Source organism: Cyprinodon tularosa, unplaced genomic scaffold, assembly GCF_016077235.1.
Source record: "Cyprinodon tularosa strain WSP-4 unplaced genomic scaffold, ASM1607723v1 ctg933, whole genome shotgun sequence".
In the NCBI taxonomy this organism is placed as follows: domain Eukaryota; kingdom Metazoa; phylum Chordata; class Actinopteri; order Cyprinodontiformes; family Cyprinodontidae; genus Cyprinodon; species Cyprinodon tularosa.
The window spans coordinates 107,757-131,898 of NW_024039711.1; the positions used below are offsets into that span (position 1 = coordinate 107,757).

General features: G+C 42.9%; 1 protein-coding gene across 1 annotated transcript in view; it reads right to left on the reverse strand.

Moving 5' to 3' along the window:
* Positions 1 to 24,142, reverse strand: part of LOC119776445 (integrin alpha-11-like) — an 87,096-nt gene that overhangs the window by 3,577 nt on the left and 59,377 nt on the right. Inside the window, exons 17-28 of the mRNA XM_038274838.1 lie at positions 22,381 to 22,520; positions 22,191 to 22,301; positions 20,796 to 20,878; positions 20,510 to 20,714; positions 16,695 to 16,793; positions 16,229 to 16,305; positions 12,772 to 12,855; positions 12,397 to 12,493; positions 7,116 to 7,232; positions 3,878 to 3,961; positions 3,658 to 3,768; positions 1,376 to 1,471 (exon numbers count right to left, since the gene is read on the reverse strand). Coding sequence (XP_038130766.1) covers positions 1,376 to 1,471; positions 3,658 to 3,768; positions 3,878 to 3,961; positions 7,116 to 7,232; positions 12,397 to 12,493; positions 12,772 to 12,855; positions 16,229 to 16,305; positions 16,695 to 16,793; positions 20,510 to 20,714; positions 20,796 to 20,878; positions 22,191 to 22,301; positions 22,381 to 22,520 — 1,304 coding nt within the window. The remainder of the gene's footprint in view (positions 1 to 1,375; positions 1,472 to 3,657; positions 3,769 to 3,877; positions 3,962 to 7,115; positions 7,233 to 12,396; positions 12,494 to 12,771; positions 12,856 to 16,228; positions 16,306 to 16,694; positions 16,794 to 20,509; positions 20,715 to 20,795; positions 20,879 to 22,190; positions 22,302 to 22,380; positions 22,521 to 24,142) is intronic.

Genomic DNA, 24,142 nt, shown 5'->3' on the forward strand with positions numbered 1-24,142 from the left:
CAGGTGGAAACACTTGGAAATGTACTGGTACTGAACCCAGAGGGCCGTACCAGATGTTTCCAGAAAGAATATGCTTGCTGCATATCCTTTTTGATAAAGCTTATAGTTAGAGTGGCTCAGGTTATCCTGAGCTATTTTTATCTTTCTTCTATTATATATCAATTTATCCTATTTACTCACCATAAAAGTTTTCACTCAGTCTGTTCCTCTCTCAAGGCCACACAATTCTCTGCATGATGGTGTTTGTAGACCAGACATAGCTTCTTCCCATAACAAACCAGATTCTTTCTCAAGGTTTATTCATAACATGTTACTGTTAACCAAAGTGTGTATAATTTGCTTTGACTTTGACTACTTTTGCAGTGTTCTAAGTAAGGGGGGACGAACGCTGCCCAGATCAGAACAGAGCAGAATGCTGTGCCGTTAGGGCTGTATGATGAACTGTTCTCTCTTTGCAAAGATATGAATAAATGTGCCGACTGAGTGAAATCCATCCATCTCCGTTTATTTAACTAGGATGAATAGTTGAATACTTTTTTCCCACGACACTCTATAGTTATGCTGCTATAGGCTTAGACTACTGGAGGACATAGGGATCCCTTTTTCATCATTCTGCTTCATTCTCTATCTCTATTCTCCCACTCTGCAGAATCTGTTAGTTCAATCTCTAACGTTCTGCTCTCTCTGCTTTTTCTCATAGTAGCTTCATCTGGTCTGTTCCTGTTTGGCTGTGACTCCATCCTGGAGAGAAATATCAGCTGGTCTGCGGCCATAAACACCTTTGTTTCTAGATGTTGGAGCTTGGCCTGTTTTCCAGTGTAGTCCTGTTTCTCTGACTGTGACTAACTGGATGTGCTCTCTTCATCCTCTGACATGGGAGCTGGCTCAGAGCTTGTCTGCCTGGCTGTGTGTTTCCTGGACGGGGCTGCCTGTGGAGCTGGTTGACAGTTGCCTTTTGTATCTATGCTTCTTTTTCTATCTCTGCTTCTGTCTCCTTGAACCCCAGTCGGCCTCAGCAGATGGCCGCTCACACTGAGCCTGGTTCTGCTGGAGGTTTCTTCCTGTTCAAAGGGAGTTTTTCCTCTCCACTGTCACTACAAGCATGCTTAGTGTGAGGGATTGCTGAAGAGTCAATGAGTCGATGCAATCAGCTGGTTTTCCTTAGATAGAAAACTTTGAATCAATCTGACTGGATGATCTGGTGAACTGGAAAGTGACCTGAGATGACAGGATGTGAATTGGAGCTATAGAAATAAACTGAATAGAAGTGAATTGTTGCACCCCTACCGGTTGGTAATACAGATGATTAAATAAGCAAGCACTCTGGAGCATCCTTAAGATCTTAGTTGTCTTGGTAACAGTAACAGTGTTGTACCTGTCTAACAAGGTTGTCCTCCTGCAGAAACATGGGATTGGACTTGTCCAGCTGGATCGAGGTAACAGTCAGCAGCTCTAAGGACCTGAAGCTCACCTGTAAGTCAAATGGTTGTCAAACACAGCAGTTTATGTAACTAAATACTATAATTTGGACTTAAATGTCAAAAAATGACCAACCACTTTTTTAGGTACACCCATTAAAAGGTTTTTCAGGCTGCTGGATAATCTTCAGCAAATAACAAGTTTAGGAGAGACATATTCTCTGTCAGAAGAGTCCAAGGTACTGAAATGTAAGAATATTGACGTGATCGATGTGGTGCAAACACATCTAAAGCAAACCGTGGCTCTGTTGTGTCGACATGAAGCAAATTCTGCAGAATGTTTGCAGCATCTTGATTAATCTATGCAGGAAGAACTGAATGAGGGTAAAACCAGCAACTAACAAGGCGTGCCTAATAAAGAGTCCAGCGATTGTTTATTGTAAGTCATATTAATCCTATTTTCACTCTGTTCATTTTAGTTGGAGGCAGAGAGGCTTCCTGTAACACAGAGGCTGTAAATACAAAAAAAAAAGATCGGAAACATTAAAAACAGAACAGCAGGGTTAGAGATATGCTACGTTCACACCATATGTTATTTTAGCAGCAAAAAAGCATCTGCTGCTTTATTTTTTATACTTGTCCACATTAGGGTCAGATGCGCCTCAAGAGCATCTTTGATCCACCTGACGTGCGTCCAAGCAAAGTGTGTCCAGATGCGTCTGGTGCTTCTGATGTTCCTGTGTTCAGAGGAAATTTATATTTTTCCAACTCCAGCAGCTGCTCCTTGTGAAGCGCAACACGCACCTCAGGTGCTCAGAAGCTCATGAGGCGCTGCTTCAGCTGCTCGAAACGAAGAAGCAGCAGGTTTCCATGCAAAGTCAATGGTTGACGCTCATCAAGGTGCAGCAAAAGGTCCTGCAGCGTCTGAGCAGCAGGAGCAGCACCTCATGAGCTTCTGAGCATCTGAGGCGCTTCAGAACCAGCAGCTGCTGGAGTTGGAGAAATTGATGTCCAGCTTTAGCTGCTGGACATCAACCAATCAGAGAAGCTGATCTGGGAGCTGGCAGGGAGTCAGACACAGCACTGCTGATGCAAAGCGCTATGATCACTCCTCTGAAACAGTTTATTAACGACTTAAATTAACTTAAAATGTAGAAACCTGCCGGCAGAATATGTTCACTTTTATTATCCTGGTGCCCGCAGTTTGGATTACGTACATGAAAAATGTGGACTGTAGCAGAAAACCCCATGTGGCGAGCGGGCCTGAGGCAGCTGCTGCTGGGGATTTCCAGTGACAGCGCACCGCCAGTGTATGGGGGTATCGTGCTGGTCCGACGGCAAAATAATCTTTGAAGGCAGGATGGTAATCTGGATGAACTGACTGCACAGACCATGTTTTCAGGAGGACTTTCTCACTTCAAAATAGATTCAAACTAATTTCTACCCACTGATCACAGCAAATACAGAAAAGCTGCTCTCTGGCATTGTACACAGGAGCAGCAGAAGCATCAGACGCATCTGGACACACTTTACTTGAAGTCTGAACTTAAAGTGGACAAACATCAGAAGCTTTCCTGATGCATCTATCGCATGCGATCTGAATGTAGCATTAGAGTAAGCGTTATGTACTGCAAAAAAATTTAATCGAAATAAGTCATTTTTTGCTATTATAAGTGCAAGGGAGACACTGCCAATGGAACAAGACAATTTCTATTTAAAATAAAACAATTATTTTTATTGTCTTATTCCAAGTGCATATTATCTAATTATCTTATTTTCCATTAGCAGATCTTATTTAGCTGCTCAAATTAAGGGTAGATACACCTTTACTTATTTCTAGATTGTTTTTGTAGACTAGGTTAGAGTTAGATCTGATTATTACGGCGTACATCAGAACTCTGGCAGAAGTGCTGGGTTTTAACAGCAACCAGTTTTGATGGGATATCCTGTCATGCAGTTGAACATTTGCATCAACCCTCCTGGTGTGAAATCTAAGGTTAGAGTGACATCTAGTGATGACCTAAGGAAGCAGAATTTATCTTCATCCAGAAAGTATGTCCCCACAGAGAATCTAACTATAAATGCATGGAGCACATATCTGTACTTACTGGGTTTATACATGGAGTTTGTAAGTACAGTACACGTTATTTATTATTAATGACTTCAAAAAATAAAATAAGTCAGCTCTAACAAGAGATTTCATTGAAATTCTTAACATCCAGGAAACCTAGTGACTTACAGCATGAAGAGCAGGTAGCTGAAGTCTTCCTGTGATCATGAGCTTCAACGTCTGGGAGGGAGCCAGGCTGAGTCTGCACTGAAGAGCTACGCTCACACTGTTACTGTGGTTCTACACAAAAGCACACAGGAACAAACACAGGAAGAACAAAACTGGCTTTAGTAAAACCACAAAGTGTACATTTTTTACTTAATGGGTTAAAAAGGAAGTTTATTCTCACCAGCTGAGACAGATGAGTCAGGTCCTCTGGCTTACTTAAAGTGGAAATGTTGGTAGGAGGGAGAATACAGCCTGAAGCATTTCCCTGATGAGAAAAGAAAATGCAAACATTAAGCTTAAAACATACATTTTGCATTCAGACTACCCAGGGGCTGTCAACAATAAATATGGGCATATGGGCTGAACAGGCCCCCATGGTGGCCGGCGGTGCATCTGGTACCTTCATTGGGCACCCCTCAACTTAATCTACTTCCATTGGTGTCCAATGGAAGTAGATTCAATGTATGTATGTATGTACGTACGTATGTATATATATATATATATATATATATATATATATATATATATAAAAGAGAGAGAGAGAGAGATGCATATGATTACTCTACCAGTAATCAGATACCCTGCAGGTGACCAACCCAAATCCTGAGACTGTACACCAGCCGTAAGGAAGGAGGCTGAGGACTAATGAGCATAAGAGCCGCTATCCAAGTACATCCAGGACAAGGCTCCAACAGACAACCTCCTCAGTGACTGTCTCGGACAATGGGGAACAGAAGATGAAGTGGCAGAGACTCCATCGTGGGAGGATCAGCCCCTACATGGGATGTACCACCCAGCACAGAGGCACTCATCATAGCTGCACAGGAGCAGGCCCTGAGCACCAGCGCAATAGAGGCCCAGATCTACCACACTAGACGAGACCCCAGGTGCAGACTGTACAAAGAGGCCCCTGAGACAATCCAGCACATAACTGTAGGGTGTAAGATGCTGGCAGGGAAAGCTTACATGGCGCGCCATAACCAAGTGGCTTGAATAGAATGCAGGAACATCTGTGCAGAGTATGGCTGGAAACCCCAAGGTCACAGTAGGAAACACCTCCAAAGATGGTAGAGATGGCCATCCAAAGATGGCCGTTGTGGAAGACATAGTGATACCAAGTGACTGCAACATCAGGAAAAAGGAACATGAGAAACTAGAGAGATACCAGCAACTCAGAGAAGAGCTGGAGAAAACCTGGAAGGTCAAGGCATCAGTGGAACCCGTGGTCATTGGGGCCCTCGGGGCAGTGACCCACAATGACCCCAATATATATGGTAAATGGTAAATGGCACGTACTTATATAGCACCTTTGTTCAAGTCAGGAGACTTGACCAAAGCGCTTTACACTACATTAATTCACCCATTCACTCACACACTGATGGTGGCAAACTACATTGTAGCTACAGCTGCCCTAGGGCTCACTGACAGAAGCGGGGCTGCCTAACACAGGCGCCAGCCGCGCCACTGGGCGCCTCTGACCACCATCAGTAGACAATGCAGGTGAAGTGTCTTGCCCAAGGACACAACGACACTGAAAGTCGGAGTCGAGGCTTGACCCGTCAATCCTTCGATTTCAGGGCAAACTCCTACATCCAACGACACTGTTGCCCCTATTTGTGTGTGGTGGTGTATAATAATAACATATACCGTTAGGGACAAGTTGAAATGGAAACAAGAGCTTGCCAAAGGTTCCTGTTCACTGAATGTGTAGGATTGGTTCCATATTTGCAATGATGGGTGTCAAAGGGTTGATATCACCACTTTCCTATTTTAATAAAAAAAACTAATAATTGTAATCAAATATGAAATCTAACAAGCTCAGATATAACAGATAGTAGGATTTGCAAAAATAATCACCAAAAATGCTGATTATTTATCAACTAAATTCATCCTTCTGTCTTTGTCCAGGAAGTCTTGTATCTCCATTTAGTATCAGCCGTTAAGGCCAGAAAAACTTTAAAAAAAGGAAAATATTGTAAACATTTCACTCTAACCAACCAATCAGAGGACAGAAAATTCTGATGTAGGGGCGGGGCCTCTAGCTGGCCCTGTGAGGCAAACCTGAAATCTGATTGGTTGGAGAAAATGTTTCTCGCTAATGTTGTTAAGTTTACATCAGCAGCACTGCTGACTCTGAAGGCCCTGGGCTGATTAGATTGCCATAGCAACACACTGAGGCTGAAATCTGATTGGACAGAAAATATAGCAACCAGATCAATGTAATGAAGCAGCGCAGCCAAGAAAAACACTTCAAAATTAAGAGAACGGATTGTTTGGAATAAATTAATACAGTTAGAAAGAAGAAAAAGTTACCTATGAATGTATGTTAGTGTTTCTGATTGATTTTAGGCCTGCAGTGAAGCCCTGAGCGCACACCACTGTGAAGGGTTATGAAACTAACAAAAGTTAAATAAATCAGGTGTTTCTGTCAATGAATATGAAATAAACAAAGATGGAGGTGGAGATGACCGAAAGGATCTCTGAGCAAACATTGGTTTGAACAGCGACACATTGGGCTGCAAATTCAAACACATGCTAGGAACAGAAATAAAAACATTATCAGTAGATTTTAACCTATAAACTATCTATGTCATTAAGTCTATCTTTATTTCACTGTTGCCAACAAAAAGTGTCTGAACACCAATGCACTAAAACTGTTACATGCTATACGTAAAGACTTCAAAAAACATATTTTAGTCATTTTGTTGTGTTAATTTTCTTGTTGAGAAATAATAAAATTTAGGGTTCCAATAAAGAAAATCAATCCCTCAAGTCTGAATTTAAACAGAACTGAGCTGAGTGAAAACTATCCTGAATATTAGCTGACATGTTTAACTTAAATTCTATTCAGTATATTTCTGTAGCTCCAATTCACATCATGTCATCTCAGGTCACTTTCCAGTTCACCAGATCATCCAGTCAGATTGATTCAAGTTTTCTATCTAAGGAAAACCAGCTGATTGCATCGACTCATTGACTCTTCAGCAATCCCTCACACTAAGCATGCTTGTAGTGACAGTGGAGAGGAAAAACTCCCTTTGAACAGGAAGAAACCTCCAGCAGAACCAGGCTCAGTGTGAGCGGCCACCTGCTGAGGCTGACTGTGGTTCAAGGAGACAGAAGCAGACATAGAAAAAGAAGCATAGATACAAAAGGCAACTGTCAACCAGCTCCACAGGCGGCCCCGTCCAGGAAACACACAGCCAGGCAGACGAGCTCCGAGCCAGCTCCCACGTCAGAGGATGAAGAGAACACATCCAGTTAGTCACAGTCAGAGAAACAGGACTACACTGAAAAACAGGCCAAGCTCCAACATCTAGAAACAAAGGTGTTGATGGCAGCAGCACAGCTGATATTTCTCTAGTTTAAAGGTTCAAATTGAAACTTTGCATCTGAAGGTTTATTGATGCTCATTTCACCTCCTCCTTGATGCTGTAGTCTGTGATGTCCACCAGCTGGTTGCCCTCCTTGGTCACAGCCCAGATATCTGCTGTCAGCAGGATCTCCTTCACTGAGAAGATGCCCAGATTCTGCACCTAAGCACAGAGTAAATTAAACACAGGAAACTTTACAATAAGATTCTCCATTTAGATGTTCAAATATTAGTTTATTTTTTTTTATCTATAAACAATTTATAAATATTTCGTGTGTTTATTACGTGTTCAACATGGTTTTCATGCTAATGATGCTTAGAAATGCTTATTTTGCCTCCAACGAAGTAATTCAGCCTGAAATAGAAGCTATACGTTTGAACAGCTTAGACTAAAGATTTGGTAAGAAATTAGACATTTTTTGGTCACCAAACACATTACTCTATCAACACATGCTCTCCTTAAACTAAAAACCGGCTTTATGTGCAGAGCTGGAAGAATACACAGCAACTGTTCCCTCCTACATCTGCATTGGTCCCAATGCTACATTCAGACCGCAAGCAGCGAAGGCAGCAGAAGCCGCAGAAACAGTTGGTTTACATGCAGTCAATGGCTGATGCGCATCATGCGCTAAAGGTCCTGCAGCGCGTTTTGAGCAGCCAAAGCAGCGCCTCATGAGCTTCTGAGCATCTGACGCACGCAATGCGCTTCACAAGCACCAGCTGCTGGAATTGAAAAAATGTAACATTAGCTGCTGGACGAGGCGCCACATCAACCAATCAGAGAAGCTGATATGGGAGCTGGCAGGGAGACAGACACAGCACTGCTGATGCAGAGTGCAATGATCACTCCTCTGAAACAGTTTAATAACGCCTAAATTAACTTAAAATGTAGAAACCTGCCGGCAGAATATGTTCGCTGCAGTTTGGATTACGTACATGAACCGGGCCTGAGGCAGCTGCTGCTGGGGATTCCCAGTGACAGCGCACCGCCGGTATCTGGGGGTCTGAGCGGCTCCCACAGAGAAATAATCTTTGAAGGCAGGATGGTAATGTGGATGAACCGACTGCACTGAAAATGTTGTCAGGAGGACTTTCTCACTTAAAAATAGATTCAAACTACTTTTTACCCACTGATCACAGCAAATATAGCTGCCATTGTTCCAGGCTAAGAAAGGATAGGGTAGCTCTGCCCAACGCGCATCAGACCCACTTTTCCACCGCCCAGCTAGAGCAGCAAAGATGCTTCAGCTGCGCGTCAAAACTAAATTGGTAAAAGCATCAAAAATGAAGCAGCACGCACGTTTCTCCTGCTCCTGCTGCTTTAGGGCTGAACGCAGCACAAGAACATTTCCATCCTAAAAGCCACCGGGTGTTCCCTGAATGGATGACCAGGATTGCAGCTCCTAATTAAATCCTGTAAACCAGAATAAATATGATGACCTTAGCTCTGGATGAAAACTCTATCTAGATCTAGAAGAAGTTTGAGGGCAAAACCTCCAACGCCTGCACTGTGAAGGTTTACTGGAAGACGACCTTGAAGCCTACAGACAGGCTGCTCTGCCAGATGGGATATAAAACCCGGAGGTCGTGTGCAGATGAGTGAAGATACATTTTCCCCTGGCTCTCCCAACCAAAGCTAACAGGCCTGTTTGTCAAGCTTTTAAACTTGACAATATTTTTTTACTGCCAGTACCCCTCCAGAGGCATAAACCAATACAGGTTGTAGACTCCTATAACCTCAAACTCAAAGTATAAAAGCAAAGACTACTACATAAAATTGTAGAAAAAGATGTTTTAGAGATTCACTCATTCATCTCTTGGCCCTTTCAGTGAATGACTGCATCAAAGCAGCGTAGCGTCTGTGGTTGTGCTGAGGTGTTCTAGAAGCCTGGGGGGCCTCCAATCGTCTGCATTTTTGGGTCTGGTTTCTCTGATGAGAGATCAGAGGTTAGGGTTTAAATGGTTAAAGATGGCTGGTTATGATGAAAGATGGATGGTTATGATGAAAGACGGTTGGTAACCACCAACCGTCTTTCATCATAACCATCCATCTTGGAGTCTTTGTTCTTGTTGCTAAGACGGCACTCCAAAGCAGCGGCCAAGAATGGCTCCTCTCAACAATTTCGATAATTTCACATTTCGCCAACGCCTGCTGGAGCTACGGTCACAAAATGTTTTAAATCCAGACATTTTTCACCGCTTAAAAAGCTTCGGAGTTCTACGGACGGATGTCAACAACACAACAGTGGAACGTAACGGTAGGAGGAAGAGATGTGCAAGACGGAGAAAGCGAGGCTGCAGAGGGGGTCTAACTGCGATGCTAAGGAGGAATCCCCACAGACCTCCATTTCCATCAATCCTGCTCTCCAACGTCCGCTCATTGGAAAACAAAATGGATAATCTCCGACTGGAACTCTCATCAAGGAAGGAGATTAGTAACTGCTGCACCATCATTCTGACAGAGTCATGGCTGCATCTAGCAATACCGGACAATGCTATTAGCCTGGAGGGGCTAACGCTATACCACGCCGATAGGAACAAAGAACTAAGCGGTAAGACTCGGGGTGCCGGGCTCCGTGTTTACATCAACAACAGCTGGTGTAAAAATGCTATATCAGTCACCAGCTTCTGCTCTCCAGACATCGAGTTTCTGACTGTTAACTGCAGACCGTTCTATCTGTCCAGAGAGTTCAATGTGGTTAGCATCACTGCTGTTTACGTGCCCCCCAGTGCTAACACTAAAGAGGCAATGAAGACTCTTATCTGCACACAAAGGGGGTTTTCATCATTACTGGGGATTTTAACCAGACTAACTTGAAGACTGTTCTCCCTCATTTTTACCAACATGTGGACTTTGCAACTCGGGGTGAAAACACTTTAGACCTAGTTTTACTCTGACATAGAAGATGCATTCAGGGCAGCCCCGTGCCCCCACCTGGGGTCATCAGATCACCTCTCTGTCATGCTTATCCCTGCACATAAGCCCAAGCTGGTCAGGGCTAAACCGACAGTTAAAGAGGTCAGAGTGTGGTCTGAGGGCGCCATGGAAACACTCCAAGACTGTTTTGAATGCTCTGACTGGAGCATCTTCAAGGCTGCAGCAACATATGATAACTTGTTAAATATTGATGAGTATTCTATGACTGTGTCAGCCTACATCAACAAATGCATTGAGGACATCAGCATCAAAAAGAACATCACCACCCAGGCCAACCAACCACCCTGGATAAATGGAGAGGTTCGGAAATCGCTAAAAGCACCGAACTCAGCTTTCAAGACTGGTGATAAAGAGGCACTGAGAACAGCGTGTGTCAACTTAAACCGTGCCATCAGATTAGAGAAGCAGAACCACAGCCAGAAGATCCAGGATCTTTTCTACGACGCCAGCAACACCAGGAGGATGTGGAAAGGCATTCGGATGATCACAGACTACAACACACCCTCCCCCCCGGTAGATGCAGCAAACACTGACTTCCTAAATGAACTGAACAACTTCTTTGGAAGGTTTGAGGCACTAAACAGCCTCCAGCGCTGAAAGCTGTTCCACACCAGGGGGAGGAAGCACTAAACCTTTTTTAGACCTTGGTGGACCGATCCATAGTGCCAGCATGCTTCAAGTCTGCCTCCATTATTCCAGTCCAAAAAAAGCCTCAGGTCAACGGCCTGTAGCACTGACTCCCATCATGATGAAGTGCTTCCAAAGGCTGGTTAAAGAACACATCGTCTCCAGTCTGCCGCCAACATTCGACCCGTTCCAGTTCATCTACCAACGGAACCGCTCCACTGAAGACGCCATCTCTGCTGCTCTCCACCTGAGCCTGGCGCACCTGGAGGAGAAGAACACCCACATGCGGATGCTTTTCCTGGACTTCAGTTCAGCTTTCAACACCATCATCCCACAGCATCTGATGGGCAAACTGGAACAGCTGGGCTTCAATAAGCCCCTCTGCTATTGGCTGCTAGACTTCCTCACCAACAGACCTCAGTCAGTCCGGGTCGGACAGAACACCTCTGATGTCATTAGTCTAAGCACAGGCTCCCCTCAGGGCTGCGTCCTGAGCCCCCTGCTGTTCACCCTGATGACACACGACTGCGTCCCCAGGTTCACCACCCATAATATGGTGAAGTTTGCAGACGACACCACGGTGGTGGGCCTCATCAGAGACGACAACGACCTGGACTACAGAGAGGAGGTGGAGCAGCTGGTGGTGCAGAGATAACAGCCTGATCCTGAATGTGGAGAAGACCAAGGAGATCATGGTTGACTTCAGGAAGAACCGTCCTAACCATGCTCCACTGCTCATCAACAGCTCAGCTGTAGAGGTGGTCAGCAGCACCAAATTCCTGGGGGTGAACATCACAGACACCCTCACCTGGACTGGAAACACCACCTCACTGGTCAACAGGTCACAAAAGCGCTTGGACATCCTGCAGAGGATGAGGAGAGCCCACCTGCCCCCACCCATCCTCCCCACCTTCTACAGATGCACCAAAGAGAGCGTTCTGACCAGCTGTGTCACTGTGTGGTGTGGAGGCTGAAGCTTCTCAGACTGGAAGAAGGTGAGAACAGCAGAGAAGATCATGGGGGCTCCTCTTCCCTCCATTAAAGACATTTCATCCCAGCGCTGTGTGTCCCGAGCCCGTAACATCATCCATGACCCTCACCCCCCCACCATGGACTGTACTCCCTGCTGCCCTCTGGGAAGAGGCTTCACAGCATTCAATGCAGGACCAGCAGGTTCTGCAGCAGCTTCTTCCTCACCGCCATCAGACTGATGAATGTTTTGTAAAATGGGTTATTGTATTGTATTTTATTATATTTTATCATCATATATATAAAAAACTGAAAATGTTAGAACTGTAAATTTACAGTCAAATGGTTATATTACTGTTTTTATATAGATTTTTTTTTACTATTTTTTAAGGCAGCACTTTTAAAAAAGATGAAATTGGCCAGAGAGCTGTTCTAAACTAAATTTCTTTTTGTTTTACACTTGTGTAAATAAAATGACAAATAAATCTGTCTAAGTCTTATGATGAAAGACGGTTGGTTAGTGGAAAGAAGCGAACTCGGTCCTTGGCAACAGCAAAAGACGATAGCTTGAACGATGGGAGTTTTCAGAACATTCCATGCTTTGTTGCTTTCATCTTAATTTGGTTTTAATATTCCCAGTGATTTGTGTTTGAAACACTAAACATCCTGCTCTGATCAATGAAAGCAATCGAAACCCTCACATGATACGGCAGTAAGTACGAGAGCCTTAAAAATGATGATCTGGCCTGCTCTCATTTCTTTGTTTTTTTAACAGTGTGTTACTTTAACTTGCATTGAAGGTGAGGTTAAAGGAAGGAAAGGCTGTATCTGGTTCTTCATCGTATGAGGAGAAGCCATCTCTGATCTCAAAACGATGAGGATTGGGGTCTCTGTCAGGTTAAAAGAAAAACAACCGTTGGTTAAAGATCATAATAACAAGGACAGAAGCACAGACTGGAGTCCAGAAGAGTCCAGCATCACTGAGATCTAAAGCTCCAGAACCTTTTCTGAGAGCTTTTAAATTAACTTTTCAAAAATGTCCCTTCTCATAAAAATACAGTTTGAATTAATTTCTCGTTTAGCATTTCAATTTAACTCAGTTAAGACGCGGGCGAACCTTTAGTTCAGGGTCGCCCCTAAATGACAAAGATCTATTAGTCTCACCCACCTGGTGAACAGAAGGTCGGCTTGGTATTTCAAAGGGAGGAAGATGTTGTTGGTGTTGTCACCTGGGTTTCCATCCTCCCCCTCACTAACACACAGAAGAACACATTTAATAAACACCTAAGATGAGTTAGTTCTTTTTCAAACTAAGAACATCCTTGAAAAAGATATATATATATTTGTATATATATATATATATATATATATATATATATATATACACTCACCGGCCACTTTATTAGGTACACCTGTCCAACTGCTCGTTAACACTTAATTTCTAAGCAGCCAATCACATGGCGGCAACTCAGTGCATTTAGGCATGTAGACATGGTCAAGACAATCTCCTGCAGTTCAAACTGAGCATCAGTATGGGGAAGAAAGGTGATTTGAGTGACTTTGAACGTGGCATGATTGTTGGTGCCAGAAGGGCTGGTCTGAGTATTTCAGAAACAGCTGATCTACTGGGATTTTCACGCACAACCATCTCTAGGGTTTACAGAGAATGGTCCGAAAAAGAAAAAAACATCCAGTGAGAGGCAGTTCTGTGGGCGGAAATGCCTTGTTGATGCCAGAGGTCAGAGGAGAATGGCCAGACTGGTTCGAGCTGATAGAAGGGCAACAGTGACTCAAATAACCACCCGTTACAACCAAGGTGGACAGAAAAGCATCTCTGAACGCACAGTACGTCGAACTTTGAGGCAGATGGGCTACAGCAGCAGAAGACCACACCGGGTGCCACTCCTTTCAGCTAAGAACAGGAAACTGAAACTACAATTTGCACAAGCTCATTGAAATTGGACAATAGAAGATTGTAAAAATGTTGCCTGGTCAGATGAGTCTCGATTTCTGCTGCGACATTCGGATGGTAGGGTCAGAATTTGGCGTCTACAACATGAAAGCATGGATCCATCCTGCCTTGTATCAACGGTTCAGGCTGGTGGTGGTGGTGTCTTGGTGTGGGGAATATTTTATTGGCACTCTTTGGGCCCCTTGGTACCAATTGAGCATCGTTGCAACGCCACAGCCTACCTGAGTATTGTTGCTGACCATGTCCATCCCTTTATGACCACAATGTACCTAACTTCTGATGGCTACTTTCAGCAGGATAATGCGCCATGTCATAAAGCTGGAATCATCTCAGACTGGTTTCTTGAACATGACAATGAGTTCACTGTACTCAAATGGCCTCCACAGTCACCAGATCTCAATCCAATAGAGCATCTTTGGGATGTGGTGGAACGGGAGATTCTCATCATGGATGTGCAGCCGACAAATCTGCGGCAACTGTGTGATGCCATCATGTCAATATGGACCAAACTCCCTGAGGAATGCTTCCAGCACCTTGTTGAATCTATGCCACGAAGAATTGAGGCAGTTCTGAAGGCAAAGGGGGGTCCAACCCGTTACTAGCATGGGGTACCTAATAAAGTGGCCGGTGAGTGTATATGTATATATATATATATATATATATATATATATATATATATATATATATATATATATATATAAACACCTCTCCTACCAACCCTCATACTGATGGGGTGGGTGGCTTCTTCATCTCCACCCCAGGTCCTCTACCGGAGGCCTTGGAGTTCCAGGTTTTTTTCAGTATCTTAACCGTCCCTAGAACTGCGCTCTTCTGGACTTAAATGTCTGATGTTTCTCCAGGTATCTGCTGAAGCCACTTTTCCACTGTGAGCGTTACTGCCCCCAGTGCTCCAATGACCACAGTTGGACTGCAGTGGACTTCACCTTCCAGGCTCTCTCTAGTTCTTCCCTGAGCCCCTGGTGTTTCTCTAGTTTCAGCCCGTCTTTCTGTAGCCGTTGGTAGGATTTGGTCATATCGGCCATTTCAGCGTTCTGTCAGTGGTCCTTCCCATTTAGGAGTTTTTCCTCCCATGATGCTTTCTCCAGTGTTTTTATTTCCAGCTTCCACTGTCTGAGACATTCACTGACATTCCATTGGGGCGATCTTACTGATGTATTCTTGGAGCTATTTTATCTGTTGTGTTTTATCTTTAGTGGTGTCTCTGATGCTCACTAGGCCTCTGCTTCCTTCTCTGCTTAGTGTATAGTCTGTGGGAACTGGTTTTGGGATGGAATCCAACATGAATGATGAGTAGCTTTCATGATTCAACATCAGTAGCTTGAATTTTCATCCTCAATCCTACTTCGTATCTCAGCACGGTATCTAATTACTAGCAAGGCACAGCTGTTGATTGCCTGGACCTTGACCTCACCATTGAGCTCTTCTCATGTATTTGGCTGTTGCTGCTTTTCTTGTGGCCTCTTTGTGGATGCCATTTGCCCATGATATTCCAAGGTATTTGTGACTCTCTATTGTCCTTTTTGGTGGTGAGATCCTCTCTGTGTGGATTACCTTCCCTCTCCTTGTCACCATCCGGCCACATTTATCCAGCCCGAATGACATGCTAATGTCTCTGCTGTAGGTCCTGGTGGTGTAGATCAGCGAGCCAATGTCTGGTTCACTCTTAGCATACAGCTGAATGTCATCCATGTACAGGAGGTGTTCAAATGGCTTGCAATCATATTTAGCGCTCTGTTCATATTACCCAGGAGATCATCGGCTTCACTTTATTTAACTTTACTAGCCTGTATCTGGGTTGACAGGATCTCATCTGAGCCATGATCTTATTTCTTAGGTCAGTGGTTCTCATTCAGTTTGTCTTGCATCATTTCGGCTTGGTGCCCAATATCAGGGAGGTTGATGGTGGCGCCCCCATATGGCGTTGTGGATTGGTTCTCCATTGACATAGTTTGCGTTTGTTGGAAGCTCTGGCACGTAAACTGTGGAAGCAATGTTCAAACTTTGACCTACTCCGCTTTTAGCCCAGACTGTGGGTATCAAAGTTTCCATAGTTCCTGCAGTCTTTTCATATAGTCCCGTTGGTCAGGGCTGCAAATTTAGTCTCTCTCTCTCTCACTCCCTCCCTCCATTTAGTTACAAAGGTGAATGTAGTTACTGTCTGTCTGAGGATGAATGAGGAATACATACAGGGCTCCAACATGGTCTCCAGATTACGGAAACAAACCACGATAAAGCCCCGACCACCCTCTAACTACCTACACTAAACTCTAGTTCCGTCTATCTCTATCAGACTGGAGCTGTTCATTTTCAATAACGAGAGTCAAAAACAGCTATAACAAATGATAGGGATTCCTTTGGTGGGAATTGAGGCTTTTTGTCCGTTTCTGTTTGCATGATTTCTAAACTAAAACAAGGCTTTGTTGGGCTGCTGTATAAAACCTGGAACCCAACACTATTTCTGACATTTTGAATTGAAGAAGCTTTCTGGATGGGAAGAGAAATGTCTTCAAACTTCAAAGTCCAGTGGATTGTTTTTTAACTTTTTTGGAATGGATCCAGTTATCTAATTTAAATTCAAACATCTTTTAACAACAATACACCATCAGCATGTGACCAGTAGCACTTCTCTTACCTAGTGGCGGCCATGTTGACTTGAACATAATCCAGAAAGATTGACCGGCTGAACTCCAACTCCAGATGAAAAGTAACCTAAAGTGGAGCAGAGCTAGTGGTTTAGAGCTGTTCCCAGCACGCCCTCCCCCATCGTCCCATCGTCTCCATCACAGAAGAGAGGCGGTCGATGGGATTAGGGGCTTTGGTTGATTCATTAACTGCATTAAATGGTGGCAGAGAGATGGTATAAGTTTGCCATCTGATCCTTTCAAAAACTGATTACATTTCTGCTGATCTTCTGATTTCACTTCATCTTGAACACTTAAAGGTGGAAAACGGAACACCTTAAAAAGCTTTGATAAAAAGATAAACATAATATTTGGCACCTAGAATCAAAGCGACAGGATGAGAAGTGGTTTGTAATATAGAGGCTAACTGAATATAAAACAGAGTAGAACTGCATAGAACTGCTACATTTCCCTCACCTGGGACAGTGACTTCATGAACGGTGCACTGATGCTGCAGCTCCTCTGGGAGGTCGTTCTGTACTCGGTAGGACACTCGATCTGGATATCCGATTGGTCCTGTGGGCAGGGGAGGGATTTACCATTGGGCAATACTAGGCAGTTGCCTAGGGCCCCAAGTTCCTGGGGGCCCCTTAAAACTCTGTTTACATGTATGGTTAATACAACTATTCCTTATTTGTGTACATTAATTATGTTTTTTTTATTATTCATTTTAGATTAGTTACAATACAAAGAACAAACCTGTGCCACTTTACACACACATACATTAAAAGAAGAAAAATAAATATGTAAATAAATAATAAAAAAAGAAATATAAAAAAAAAAAAATATATATATATATATTCTCCACATGAACAAGGAACAAGGAGTCAATCCTTTCACGTCCACTTCAACCCTTAGCCATCAGAGGAGGGGAACAGAAGCAAGCAAACATAAATAGTGCTATTAAAGGAAAAAAAAATAAATAAATACATAAAATCGTATTGACCAAGCAGAAACGACTCGAGGGGACCCCAAAGTGCCGAAAATGTGTCTGATCTGTGATTGAGATCGTGGGTCAGCTTTTACAAAGGAAGGATAACAGATATCTGTGTGAGCCACATATTTACCTCGGGAGCAGAAGGAGACGTTCATTGGAACAAAATACATTTCTATGCAAAAAGTTGAAGAATTGTAAACAAGGATTTAGAATGTGCACCCAGATGATTAGGGGAAACATTTCAAAGATAAAACACAGGAGACAAAAAGAAGCGTGCCCCCAAAACGTTTTCAATCACCAAATGAACGTCCCTCCAAAAGGATCTTAATAAATCACATGACCAGAATAGATGGAAAAAAAGTACCTCTATGCCTGAAACATTTGCAACATAGAGTTGAACGGTCTAGGAACATTCTCTGAAGACGAACAGGGGTATAGTAGGACCTATAGAAAAGTTTGAAATTCAGTTCTTGTATAGATATAGAAGTGCATCGAGGGAAGGTTACATTGCAGATCTTAAGCCAATCAGAAGGACTGAATTGCATCTCTAGATCACGCTCCCAGAGCCGCTTGACAGAGTCAAAGCTTGATGGTACAGGGCTGAGTAAGAGTGCATAGAATTTAGAAATCAGACCCTTTGGAGAGTTGGTTCAAACCAGAACATTTTCTAAGTCCGTCAGTTCCCTACGGAATGGATTAGACCGAAATACTGAATCCATAAATTGCAGAATTTGAAGATATTTATAAAAGCTTTCTGAGGAATGTCAACATATTCTCATTATCAGTTCGTATGAAATCGTACGAAAAGTTATGCACACTATTTCGTACGTTTTCGACGTTTTTCCTCAAAAAACCACATCAGTGCGCATGCGCTGGCAGACAGAAAAAAAAAAGCAGATCCGCGGACGGACGTAAAACTGGGAAAAACAGTGCAATCATCACTTATTCATGTCTGTAACTAAGTTGCTTGCTGTTTTATATCTTAGGGTTAGGGTCAGGGTTAGGGCTAATTGTAATTTATATTCTATGTTCTTGAATGGTGCATAAGATGCGCATGCGCATACGACAAAAAAAACGTCCAAAACGTACGAAATTACGGTGCATAGCTTTTCGTACGATTTCATACGAACTCATAATGAGAATACACTGGGAATGTTGCTCTTGTCCCTAATTTGATTAAATGATTTAATAGCATCGGAAACCAACAGATCAGAGAAATCGTTCAGACCAGAATGAGACCATTTCAGTAGACCAGTTCTTCTAATAGAAGTTGGAACTGTAGGTCCGGATTTAAGGTCAGGGTGGATCTAATTGAGATAGAGGGGGGAATATTCAAGTATTTCTTTATGTCTTGCCAAGCTAACAAAGTTCTATAAACTACCATGTTTTCCTTCAATGAATCCAATTGATCTATGTTATTGAAATAAAGGGAGAGAACTTAACCTTCTAGGACAACATGATAAAGATCCGAGGCCCCGCCATAAGCAAGTGTCTCTACTAGAAAACCAGTCAGACATCATTTTAAGCTGGGCGGACCAGTAGTAGAGCTGCAAATTGGGTAAAGATAAACCTCCCAACTGCTTTGGTTTAGTAAGAGTGGAGAACCTAATTCGTTGATGCTTATTGTTCCAAAAAAAGCGAGAAATATAAGAATTAAGGGATTTAAAGAATTTAAGGGACAAGTAGCAAGGGAGGTTTTGGAACAGGTAGTTTAAGCGAGGGACAATATTCATTTTTACTGTATTAAACCTACCAAGAAGTGATATAGGTAAAGTACACCATTTCAACAGATCATTCTTAATGTTTTGAACTAGGGCGGAGTAGTTTGATGAGAATAAATCTTTCAGATCAGGGGTAATGAAACGTGAAGACGATACGTGAAACCTCTTTTACATATTTGAAAAATAGGTTGTAGCAACATATCTTGATGGATATTAAAAGGAGAAGCGACTGACTTGCCTAAATTAATCTTATAACCCGAAAGAGCACTGAATTTATCTATGGAACTAAGAACAGCCGGGACCAATTTATTTGGGTGTTTCAGGTATAAAAGAACATCATCTGCAAATAGAGAGATCACATGGTGATCTTCACCTATCCTAATTCCAAAGATGTCTGGATTAGATCTAATAGCTGCAGCCAAAAGGTTCAATGAACAACGTAAACAACAAAGGTGACCTGGGGCACCCCTGTCTACAACCCCTCTGAACAGAAAAAACATCTGACAGCGAACCGTTAGTATTTACCATGGCTACTGGATTGGAATAGAAGGCTTTAATGATGTTAATAAAATTAGGGCCCATGCCAAATATTCTGTAAAACTGGGAATAAAAAAGGCCTTTCTAGCCGGTCAAAGGCTTTTTCTGCATCGAAAGTGATAAGCAAAGCTGGGTCTTTATGTTGATAAAGATATTGAATGACGTTCAGAGCACGACACACATTGTCTGTTCCATTTCTAGATTTCACAAAACCCGTCTGGTCGGGGTTTATTATTTTCGGAAGAATCTTTTCTAGTCTCCGCGCCAACACCTTGGCAACAATTTTGTAATCAACATTAAGGAGACTGATAGGCCTATGAGCAATCTAGGGAGTTTTTATCTTTCTGCAACAATAAGCTGATAGAAGCAAAATTCCAAGACGGGGGTAGACCTCCAGTTAAGATATTATTTATAGCAGGTAAAAGGATGGGATGGATCCCAGTTCAGAATTTCTTTAAAAGATTCCAGAGGAAATCCATCCGGACCAGGCCATTTTCCATTTGGCATCGAATGGATTGCAGGCCAAACCTCCTCAGGTGTAAAAGCAGCATCAAGGGCAGAGCGATCCTCCTCTGAAATTGAGGGTAGGGGTATACCATCTAAATAGGAACCAATGTCTGATTCTATTTTACCAGCCGTGTAAAGGGATTTATAAAAGTCTTTGAAAGGGTTATTAATAACATTAATGATGTTTTTGATAAAAATCCTTTGGCTAAAATGCAATCAGAGCGCTGATAATATTAAGTGTGTCTCAGCTCCCCCCTTCAGCGTCCACCATATTGGATCAGTCCATTTGCTGCACATGTTCAGAAAGGTCCAAACAGACAGCAGCAAACCATTTGAAAACAAACTATTTCTCTATCTGTAGAATGGGTCTGTTTTATGTGTTGTCTTCTCAGTTCAGAGGGGCCCCTGCCTGTCTTTGCCTAGGGCCCCAAATATCCTCAATCCGTCCCTGCCGGTGGGACAGGGTCAGCATTATTCAGAGACGAGGAAAATCAACAGAAATGACGGCTCACGGTTATTTATTGTTTTACCTTGATCAAGATGTTGGAGAAGAGCAGGTTTGGTGTGGTGGAGATGTTGAGTGTAGTTCTGTATGCGTTCTCTCCCGAGTTCTCTAACTGACCAATTACAGTCATTTTCCTGCGTCCACTCTCCACCACAGACACTTTCTCTTCATGTCCCCTCGTAGGGCTGCAGAGGGAGTAGGCCGCATGTTTCCTGCTGCTGCAGAACTGTCTTCAAGTGAAACAAAAACATTTTATTATTTAACAGATCCAAGAGTGCGTTTGAATTTGGAAAACAGGCTCAGCTTCTCACAGAAGAGTCAAAAGGTCCGTTTGGCTGTGGAGGATGAGGTCGGGGGTGCAGTCCTCCTCCTCACATCCATTCCAGAATGGAAGCTGCCAAGACAATAACCGTATTAAATCAGAAAAAACACCAAAACGCATGAAAACATCTGAGTAACAAGGCTAAAGGACTAAAAATAACAAAAAACAACTGGATGAACAAATCAGATGATGAATTAAATGTGCTTCAAAAAAGTTCAAAAACTGGACTTTGTTGCCAAGTTTGAAGACGTTTTGCTTCCCATCTCAGAAGCTTTTCAATTCAAAACATCAGGTCTGATGCTGGGGTAACAGCTGATAAATCACCATACTCCTCTAGAACCTCTCGAGATGATTTGACAAGGAAGAATTTTTCATAAAGTGAAGAAAATAAGGGACAACTGTGAGCATCCTCTTCATCAGACTGTGATACAACAACAGAGTGTCTTCAGTAAGAGGCTTCTATGATATGCATGAACAGGAGTAAAGAATAGGGCTGTTGGTGGTGAAACTGGTGGTGGAGTGGAGATAGATGAAATTGGTCAGTCTGTAGACTGCTGGTTGGAGAGACGGTCTGCTGAGCTTTATGGGGAGATCCAGTGGATGAGTGAGCTGATACTAGAGCTTCACTCAGGAACCTGGAAGATGGAAGTCCAGTTGGATAACACAGGTTGAGAGAACCTCTCCATGATGAGCAAGCATGAAGCGACAGTGGAGAGGAAAAACTCCCCATTGTGAAGAAACCTCTGGCAGAACCAGGATCAACATCGCGGTCTTCTGCTGGAACGCTTTAGATGAGACAGGGAACGCAGTAAGAGTCCAGGAGGAATGACGCTCTGATGAAGCTTTAGCTACGATGGTGGAGGAGGGGCTGGAGGGGGGTTAAAACGGTGTCATCTGAATGAAGTCACAGCGCATCCGCCGCCTGCGCACAGGAGCAGAAAGGTGGATATCGGAGGCCTTTTAAGATGAGCTTTGGATGCTGATTGGCTTTCGTGGAGGTGTGGTTCAAAGCTGATTGGCTGTGTCGCAAGTGGATGAAGGTGAGTACGGTAATCAGATTATTCAGTTGAACTATTTACTAGGCTCCATAAAACATGGATGAAATGTGGGAACGAACTATAGTTTTGCTATTCGATTACTGAACTTGAATCGGATAAAAGTAAAACTGCTTGACTTAGTGAGTTCTGGACAGATAATATTTAAAGAGAATATTTTTTATCTCAAACTTTTAGGCTGAATTTTTGCTTTGAGTTTTTCTTTTGGAAAATGTGATATTTTACAATCTGTATGCAAAAAACAATGTTTGAAAAAAAAAAAGAAAATAACAGAGCGTCTGAGATGCTGTTTCATGAAGCAAACAGAGACATGTTTCTGGGACATTTACCTCCGTTCTAAAGGTGGTCGGCCATTCTGGGTCCAACACCGGCCCCTTGTCCTGGTTCTGAAGTCCTGCTTCCATAACAACCACAATGGGCCGCCTGTAATCCGCTCTGTCCTGTTTATATGAGATTTACTTTTAAGAATCAAACTGAAGAAAAGAAATAACTATCGTGTCTGGAGAGATTTTTCTGGACCTGCACAGAAAAGCCGAGTCGTTCGCATTTCTGACTCCCAGTCCGTAAAGAAAGGGTTCTGGGCTGCAGTCGGTGGGATTCATCCAGGACTGCCCAGGGGGGGAACCGTCGGTCATCAAACACCAGGCTGTACCAAACAGCTTAGGAAAAAGAAGACAAGGAGAGGTTAGGAGTTACTAATTATCATCAATCATTTCATATGCAGGATCTATAGTTAGATCTAGAGTTACAGCTATAAACTCATTGACCATTATGCTGAAGTAGATGATTCATTCCATTGTTTTTAACCAGTCCTAAAAAGTTAAAAACAATCCACTGGACTCTGTTTCCAAGTTTTAAGACGTTTCTTTTCCATCCAGGAAGCTTTTTCAATTCAAAATGTCAGAAATAGCATTTAGTTCCAGGTTTTATACAGCAGCCCAACAAAGCCTTGTTTTTGTTTAGAAAACATGCAAATAGAAACGGACGAATAGGGTCCATCCCTTTGGGATGGGGGTCGTTTGGCCTGAAGACCTTTCCTGTTCAGCCAGGCCAACAATTCCCTCTAACAACCCCCCCTTTCAGAGACATAGACAGGTATGGGGCATTGCAGGCTAACAAAAAAAAAAAAAAAACGACCCCCATTCCAGAGGGATGGACCCGCCTGCCAGGTTCAATTTGCATGTTTCTAAGCCAAAATGGCTTTGTTTTTGGTCTACTCTACAAAACCTGGAACTCAACACCTTTTCTGACATTTTGAATTGAAAAAGCTTCCTGGATGGAAGAGAAACGTCTTCAAACGTGGAAACAAAGTCCAGTGGATTGATTTTCACCAGCATGATTTCTGTTGGATTCAAATGTCTTTCATGGGACATAAAATCAAAATCAAATGAAAGTTTATTTACTTTACAACAACACCAGGAAGACCAAAGTGCTTCACAGAATGATAAAAACATTGCAAAAAAGAAAAAATATCATACTAAAATCATAAGTATAAAACAATGTGTCCTCCTATAAAAGCCAGTTTAAAAAAATTTGTCTTTAATCTGGAGTGCAGAGTGTTAAAAGGTGCAGATCAGTGAGAACACGCAGACCGAGGGACAGCTTGTTCCACAGTTTAGGTGCGGTAACAAAGGAACGATGGCCCCACTGGTTATACTGGAACCAAGGGACGTCCAGAACCATTTGGTTGGCAGACCGGGGAGTTCTGCTGGGCCGATGCACCGTCAACATCTCAGTTAAATATAGTTGAGTGAGACCATAAAGGGCTTTAAAGGAATAGTACACCCAAAACATGATTAGCCTTCATTTTCTACTCACCCCCATGCTGAACAACACTCTGGAGTACTTTTTTGATATCTCAAATGCATCTGGAGATCTGGGAGGCTTCTTGCTGTCTGCTGACATTCAAATAATGGAGGTCTATGGCGCCCGAGGCAGAAAGGTCCATAAAAGTCCACAAAAAACGTGTCAATATTCCTCCATACTGGTCGTCCAATGTATTCCAAGTGTCCTGAGTGGGTAGCATCCAGAATTTACTCGAAACGAAGTCATTTAGAATGTTTTTAAAGCATAAACAGGGGTATATAGGATTTCCTAAAAGCGCGCGCCTGCGAGTTCACAAGCCTACGGAAACCGCGGCAGACCAAACCAGATGAAAGTGCGCATTCAGCGTCTGCTCTGCCGATAATGCAAGCGTAGAAGAAGAAATGTGCTGTTTACCTGTGCAAAGAAAGAAACAATGAAAGAAAAATGTCTGAGGACTTCAGTGTTGAGGAAGAGC